Source organism: Monopterus albus, unplaced genomic scaffold (assembly GCF_001952655.1).
Source record: "Monopterus albus unplaced genomic scaffold, M_albus_1.0 scaffold301.1, whole genome shotgun sequence".
Lineage (NCBI taxonomy): Eukaryota > Metazoa > Chordata > Actinopteri > Synbranchiformes > Synbranchidae > Monopterus > Monopterus albus.
Window position 1 is genome coordinate 101,159 of NW_018128181.1, and position 8,584 is coordinate 109,742.

The window sequence follows — 8,584 nt, forward strand, 5'->3', positions numbered from 1 at the left end:
TAATAAGACAGATGTAAAGTCAGAATTCTGAGGACAAGTCAGAACTCAAATTTATTTTTGGGGGGTGGGGGGTGTTATAATAACATGCTGTACACTATATTTTAAATATTTACTTGACGAGTTGAGTGAACACAGCTGTACATTCATTCAACTCATTTTAATTCAAACAACTTTAAGTTAGAAAAATGACCTTATGTTGCTAGTGCTGGACTTATCAGCATGTTGCTGATGTGTTCACTGTCAGTGTGATAATGATAACAGTTAAAGATGTCCTAATGATTATTTATGTCATGCTGAGAGAGTCAAGTTACAAGAAATGCAACCAGCCATTCACAGCTGATGCCGTCAAGAGCTATTGATTTCCAAGATGGCTGCCAGAGGGCATGTTACATCACCTGAGACAAGCATATGGTATGGGATGCCGCACTCGGTGCTTTTTCTACTGCGCAGCCATAATAAATGAGCAGGAAAGAGGGCAGGTCAGTGCTGAGGGACTAATAAATAAATCACAAACAGACTATTGGAATCACTCACACATAAGTCCAGTGTTCTATGGAAGTATGTTGACAAGAAATGACTTGAGAGATCACAAAACAAATTCAGAGGGCTAGTCAGTCTGCAAGTCAACATTTGAGAGTTATGGGCATGAATTTGTAAGAACAGAAGAAGAATTTGAGCAGGCAATCACGATCATGCGTGCACTCACAGCATCTGCATTTTATTTGCTCAGGTTAAGCAGTGACTGGCCAGCTGGCTTGTAATGGCAGTGACCTCTGAGAGCCAGGTCTGCTCAGTTGTCCAGCCACTGACCCTGTTCTACCAAGACTGTCTAACAAAAGAAGACTATTAACAATTCCGATGAGTCTAACTATATTATCACTAACAAGTTCTGAGCAGGTGTTGGAGTGAAGGCAAGTTTACAGGGTCATCAGGTGGGCATCCTCTCACTAACTGGTGTTTCGTTGAGTTGGGCCCAGGTCACTGAAGCTGCTGCTTCAATAAAGTTGTGATGTGCCTAAACCAAAACCTACATGACCATGCTGTACCTGCCCTACAATATCCCAGAGCTGCCTGAGCCTGTAAAACTGCCTCCTTTGGATTCCACTTCCTCCCCGCTGAGACTGTTGGTACTGCACTCTGCTCCGCTACATCCCTGGATTCTGACAGCGTTATCTCCAGTCTAGCCTTAGTGCATTTAAACTCCTCTCTTAAACTGGTTATAGGGAGCTCCAAAATCCCTTTTCCTTACAGGGCCACACTGCTGAGGCAGTGCAGAGTTCCCAGCCACTTCCTAATGTACTGTATGTGCTAAACATTCTCTCTAGCTTCTCTACCGTAGAAAATGGTACATCATGCACAGTCAGTGGCCATAACAATCGTGGCAAAATCACAAACTGTGGGTATCACAGTTTCAGTTTGCCTGAGAGGCCTGACATCTCTGCGTTCTTAATCCCATCAACTGCCTGCTGTCTCAAGCCCCGAATCTTCTCTTTATCACTAAGAGCTGCATCATACCACCTACCTAAACTTTTGAGTGGCTTCTCTAACACTGTTGGAATTGGCTCATCATTTATATAAAACCTTTTATCCAACAACACACTTTTCACTGTTGATATGCTCCTTGATTTCTCTGGCTTCACCTTTTAATTCTAGCCCAATTTAAGTTAGCATGCAGCTTGTCCAATAGCCTTTTGGTGACAGATATCATATCATCCATTTATGCTCTTATGCGCTGGTAACTGTTGCACTGACAGAAGCCTCGCTCCTCCTGCAAACCATCTACAGTACATGCCCTATTAATAACCTCCATTGCCATGGTAAACACTAGGTGAGATTGTGCATACTGCCATGACACCTACTGTATCTCCAGTTGCTGCCAAGCTGTAGTACACTCTGCTGTTGTGAAACATATCTGGATACCCTGAAAATATTCTCTCACAAGCCCTTTAACTAAGTATGGTACTTTAAAATAAGCTAATGCTTCCACAGTAGGCTGTGTGGTACAGAACCAAAGGCTACATCTAAAAACACCACATGCAAATCTCTTTTTTCCTCTTCGCTAAATGAATTTGATGCTGGATCATGCTTGTGTTCTCCAAGAATCCAGAAAAATCTGGTATTCCAGATTTCTGCACTGAGGTGTCAATGAGCTTATTACTTATTCCTTTCTTAGGTGGCTCGACAATCTCTGGGCCAGTTTTTTTTTTTGTCCTCCACAGATTCAACCCTGGGTGTTTAATATGCAACCAAGTTTCCAGTTTCAAGTCAAGTAACTGGTGCGCCATTTCCAGGTTACACAGCCAGAACTGCATACTTTTTGGTATTTTAGTGTAAAACTGGCTCTCCTGTTGTCTCTCCCCCATGAAAATAAAATAAACTGTGGCAACTATAGTAATGAGATACAGAGACCTATTCTGTGATGAATTATAAATAAACTAAAAAAAAAGAAAAGATACATAAGCTTAACATTTGTTCAGTATTTAGTCTGTGGTTATTTGACAAAAACACTTAGCAACAAAAACTAAAAATGTGACTCTGACCAAGATATGTACTGAGTAGATCATTTTATTGTTGGTTCATCTTTTTTTGTCATATCTCTCTGGTGGACAAACAAAAGTAGCAAGGGAAAAGACTGACCTGCTTTTCTGCATGAATTGGTCATAAAAAGTGATCTGATCTTCATCTAAGTCACAAGTACAAACAAAATGACAACAAACAAGTGCTTCCTGTAGCTGTGAATCAGACCTGCACAACATTCAAGAGGACCTTTGGATGGTTCTTCCTCTCAGAGCTGCTTCAGCTCAGACACTTTCAGCTCACTCCACAGCACCTCTGTAATGTTAAGGTCTGGGTTCTGATTGGGTTTGTTTTCCTGTACTGACTTTTTCTGCAACAACGTGGATAGATCTATAAAAACAAAGCAAAATAATGTGTCTGTCTAATGCACAGTCACTGTTTTTAAACTATAACCCAGCTGTACATTAACTTTGAATTACTGCATGAAATCAAAACAGCAGTGATGGAATGTTGCAGGACAGACAAGCTCTGTTATTGCATTTAACTGTTATAAAGAAAGACAAAAAAAAATGGAACAATTAAGATCATGTGTTAATTGCTGACTACCCTGGGTTTTTTTCTGTCTCCATCTTTGGTGAAAAGTGATCATTTTTATGCCCACAAGGCAAAAGGCATCAGCTGGTCAAAGCCACATGTACAGTTTCTACTTCCAAGTATTAGAAAGGGGCATTAACCCAGCAGAAACTCTTGATTCAGAAACTCACATCATGGTCATCTTGTATGATCAACAACATTATCATTTGTGCAAATAAATTATAAAACCTCTGACAGAGGTTCTTGCCAAGAATTTGTGTTTACACCCCAGTTCATCATCTAACACCACCAATCTCCATGGACTAAAAGTAATGGGGTTTTAACTAAAGAAAAAAAAAAAAACAATGAATAAAAATGACAATATATTGCTAAGCACACTGCCACACATCATTAAACAGTGTATGTGTATATATTGTACCTCTAATTTCATGACAGTACATGTTTGTAAACAGACTTTACTGTTCAAATCTTTCCCCCATCACTTTGGCTGAATGCACATTAACACATTTCAGTGTTCATACAGTACGGGCCCACAGAAGAGTATGTGGGCAATTTACTCAACATGGAATAATAAACCTTCTAGTTAACATTTTATAGTCAGGTAAAATAATATCATGGTGTGTGTGTGTGTGTACGGTTCAGGGGCATCTGGTCATTCTCCAGGTGATCAAGCTTCCCAGAGCCAGGCCGGCAACAAAGATGACAAAGAGGCCAGAGTAATGAGAGCTCATGCATGACATGCTCCTCATGGATGCCGTTGCCAACTCTGAGAAACTGTTGATCTGTAGACATACACACATGAAACAGTTACAGGAATCAGGAAACCACAGTATAGCAACTTAAGCTGCATTTCTACCACAAAGTCCCTGATACAAAATGCAAGAACTTGCACTTCAGCTGACAACACGACTCATTTTTCGGCAGGTGTATGCTTGGCTCAGAAATTTGAACTGCAGCAGAGTAGGAAGCATGTGTGTCTCAAACTCCTACACAAACAGAAACACAGACTCCTAGGATACTATTTTATTATGAGTAGCCTTTCTTCTACAAACATTTAGCCACCAATGTGACGTGTAGTCTTCCGAAATTTACTCACCAAATGGAAAATCTACCTGCATTTGGCACCTAGCAAGTGTTAATTTTGGATGCTGTGCACACATGCAGAAGCTTCTTTCCCACTCCCACCTTTAGCCATAAATAGATGTAGACTGACCATTAATCTATTACTTGCACTGAAAAACACTGCTTGAAGTTTTTAGACATAACAATGAAAGCAAAAGAAGTGCTAAAGAAGAAGCGCAATTTCAGTGTGAAACAGACATATTGGAGAGGAAGAGAAAAGAAAACGCGATTTGTTTGGTGATCAGGGATCATGCACAGAGGAAACGCTGGTAAGAAACAAGTGTGGTGGCCGTGAGGCAAAAGAAAAAAAAAAGTGGTCAGATTGTAAAACAGAGGCAGAAAAGCACATACAGTGCCTTGCAAAAGTATTCGTACCCCTTGAATTTTTCCACATTTTGTCACATTACAACCACAAACCTAAATGTATTTTATTGGGATTTTATGTGATAGACCAACACAAAGTATCGCATAATTGTGAAGTGGAAGGAAAATGATACGTGGTGTTCAAGATTTTTTACAAATAAAAATCTGAAAAGTGTGGTGTGCAACTTCTTACTCCACTTAGGTAAATCTTCAATCTCTCTCTCTCTCTCTCTCTCTGTATGTATATGTAAAGAGGAGGAGTACCGGCATTTGCTGCATTATCTATAGCGGATGAACACGTCGCAAGTTTGGCCACAGGGAATCAGAATGATCTCTCTGTTTGTAGCCACACTGTCAAGAGCTGATTTAAAATTTCTTTTCCTTGTCTTTAAGCAGCGTACTTGTCTGACAGGCTTCCAGTGTACAGTATGAGTCCAAAGTGAATGGCAAAAGCTTTTGCTGAGGCCATTTTAGTGTTTAAGCTACAAGCCATCAGAACACATCTTTATCCTGGCTTTTGACTGGAATATTTTAAGCAGTTCATTATTTGATTTAATCATGCATTTGATTGTTTTAATGTCTTATGCTCTTTTGACTCCCTTCTGCTTTGAAAGAAAGAAAGACAGATGGTGGAATAAATAAAGGCCTAACATACCCATCCGCCATGTTCCCGAATCCAGCTCAGGAGATTGTTTCTGAAAAAGTCCACAGTCCACGTCAGGATGTCCCTCACTAACTGAGGGAGATGAGCCTCCACCATCTGATGGACACACAAATACAAAGATTATATGCAAAGTGACGCTGCTGCCAAACCTTTCCTCATGGCTCAGATGGATAAGCACGGTCTGACAAAGTGCAATGGAAGCAGACCTGATGAATAAGGAATCATACAACTTAAATATCACTTCCAGCAAAGAGACAAACACATGTGATCTGTGTGGAGTGACCAGGAGACTGTAACCTTCCTCACATTAATACATGAAACATAATCAAACTGACAAAGTGCTCTCAACATGGTTTATCTTCTTTTGAAGCTTGATTTTTAAAAGCGTCACACTGTCATGTCTTCTTCTACATGCTTTAAAGGTACTAACTGGAAGATAAGTGGCACCACTGTTTATCACCATCAAAGCCACATTAAATAACATTTTCTTTCCCAATTTTCTGGAAATTCTGTTACAATTTCTGTAACTATAATTTTCTTTTTCTTAATTACTTCTCTATACTACACCATAAATTCTCTTAGGGACATTCTGTGTTTCTGTATTTCTAAATGTATGACCTTTGTAAATTTTGAAATTTTACACTTTACTAAAACATCTTTTTAGTTTTACTCTTTAAAATGATTAAATAGATGTCTGGTTATAGTTATAATGTCACTGTTTGACATATTCTGAAGAAACCTCTAAATAAACAAGGTAGCTGGCCTGAGTACTGACATCTTCTGCAGCTGACAGACAAAAGACTGATGGTTATACAAACATCCTTTCTCATGGTAAAGCTAGTCACAACAGTGCCCACACTTTAAATGAGAGATGATCTTGGAGCGATTCATTTCATAAGATTTTTTTTTAGATTCCATGAAATTCTCTTTTCATCCAGTGAATACATTAAATGCCCTGACAACATAAAGAAAAAAATCCATCATGTGACAGCAGCAGGGCTGAAAAAAAGCCTGGCCTGTAATTTTACTTGGTCCGAGCAAAACCAATGAATGGCCTACCTGCCTGTCAACCTAACTTCCTACTTGCATGCATTCTGCCTGTGCCAAGAGTCTCCCATAAGGCGTTGCAGTTGCAGGCTGACATGGTACTGCTCTGTTTTTATAGAAACAGCTAGCAAGCTATGGCAGAGAAGGTACAGCTTTCGGGTTGCAAATGGAGACCATACTCGAAAAAGTGACAACTAAGAAGAAGTTGGGTGCTGCAAGACGTAAAACCAGAATTAGCATCAGTGTGGCTTTTGAATAATGGCAACAATTGAGAGAACAAAAGGGGATGCAAAGGGACGCCATGGTGGCCGTATGCCGGACAGGTAATCATCAGTTTTTGTTTAGGGGGCATTTTTCATTATCCTGACGTCTATAAGTAGTTGTAGACAGTTCACATTGCAGCATGTGTTGTGTAAAACTCAAGACACAGAGGATCACAATGAGTACCACTTTAGTTCTGAAGGCTCATTTGGATCTGCAGAAAAAGCAAGCTAACCCACCCTGACAGCCAGCTTGCCAGCAACATAGATGAGAACGGCAATCCTCTCCCAGGTTATCCCATGTTCAAACACTTTGTCTGCCACTTGCTTAAGCTTGTCCCACTTGGAGCCAGGGCCTTGAGCCACCCCATCAATTGCACTGCAACAGAGAGATTAAGGAAGGGATGGTTTCAGGTTAAAAACCTTTGGTTGGGGAAAAAAAAAAATACTTTTTCAGTTTTCTACCATGAGCTCTGAGATAAAGTGGGTGAGGAACTCACTCTTGGAACTCCTTGTCGTCCCGCACTCGGTCGCCAATGATGCGGATCATTTTGCCTAGCTGTGTCACCATCTTCTGCTCCTGCTCATTCTTTATTTCCGTCTTTACTACTGGAGTGAGGGGTGGGACATCCGCTGTCGGCATGTCTTTCAGCTCCTCCTCTATGACCCTGAAAGATGTCAGGAAGTTATAACATAGGCCCTTGCCAAAACTGACTATTGCTCTCTAGGAGGAATGTCCCAAGGTGATCCAAAATAAAGGTGATCAAAGTCCGATTCTGCATTTACTGTAATCTGTGTTCTGTTACCTCAGCATGATAAAGCTGTAGTGTTGCTCTTCTATACCAGTCAGGCTCTATAGATGTTACCTGACAAGAACAGACATGTCCAATCCCACATGGCATTAGGAGAGCTCATATGACGTCAGGACCGAAGCCCGAACCCCACCCTTCATCTGCAGTGAAGACCTGATTACCTTTCTGACCACATGTTCTGCCTCTCTGAGGGTACAAGTTATTAAGGTTTCAGAGTGAGCAGCAAACTAAAAGTATCTGACACTGATCAGTTACAGAGCTGTGCTCCTCTGAAACATGCTGTAATTCAATGTACATAAAGTCAAAAATATCAGTCTTGTTAAATTCCCCTCAATATTTTGATATTTTTTTCACCATATTGCCTATCCCTAGTATCCACCAGCCCCATTCTAACACTCCTGCACTGCCTAGTGTCTGAACACTGAATATCATGATCTAGGTAATTGCCTAGGTGTGAATGAGTATGACTGTCTGCCTACATGTTTTAGCTGTGGGACAGACTAGCAATCTGTCCAGGGTGTAGCCCACCTCTCACCCCATGTGAGCAGGGATACACTTCAGCCCTCCCTACTTGTACTCGTACTTGTTAAAAATTGTCCAATACTACGCAGTGATACCACTTAACAGCAGCATTACATTAATCTCGCGCTGGCTGAGGTGGTGGAGAAGAAATTTCAGTGGTTCAGTGGAGAGGGTAATTAATCAAACACCTGATGAACAAGCTGAACACAACAGCACAATTGCAGAAATGTGACGCTTCTACTCTCCACATGGTCAAAAGGCCTTGTCCATTCACCCACTAAATCCACACAGTGCTCATAATGCTGATTGTAGTAAAGTGTTGAGAACGAGAAAAAAACAAACACTCATTTTATGTACGGTAGTTAACGGTGGAGACTGATGAGCTCTGTATATAAAAATGTGTGGAATCCTTGCGGACTTGGGAGGTGTTAGAAATTAATAAATCAGTCAGATAATTATTAGACTGTGTGTTAGTAATGCAGTTTAGTAAGATTCAAAGTCTGCTCCTGTGTGCTCTGCTTCAAGGTTAGAAGATAATGTTGACTCTGAGAAGGGTACACCTTGACACCAGTTATTTTTTGTATTAATCTTGTGTAAGAATTATATCTGAATGGATGTTTTAGTTACACATCATGCATACAACATACACACACATTGAGCTACCTCATTTTGTTATGACTAGG

General features: G+C 40.5%; 1 protein-coding gene across 1 annotated transcript in view; it reads right to left on the bottom strand.

Moving 5' to 3' along the window:
* Nucleotides 1-2,531: 2,531 nt before the first annotated feature.
* LOC109973692 (apoptosis regulator BAX-like) overlaps nt 2,532-8,584 on the bottom strand; it is an 8,822-nt gene continuing 2,769 nt past the window's right edge. Inside the window, exons 3-6 of the mRNA XM_020623476.1 lie at nt 7,068-7,235; nt 6,808-6,946; nt 5,252-5,356; nt 2,532-3,893 (exon numbers count right to left, since the gene is read on the bottom strand). Of these exons, the coding sequence (XP_020479132.1) occupies nt 3,750-3,893; nt 5,252-5,356; nt 6,808-6,946; nt 7,068-7,235 (556 nt within the window). The 3' untranslated portion in view covers nt 2,532-3,749. The remainder of the gene's footprint in view (nt 3,894-5,251; nt 5,357-6,807; nt 6,947-7,067; nt 7,236-8,584) is intronic.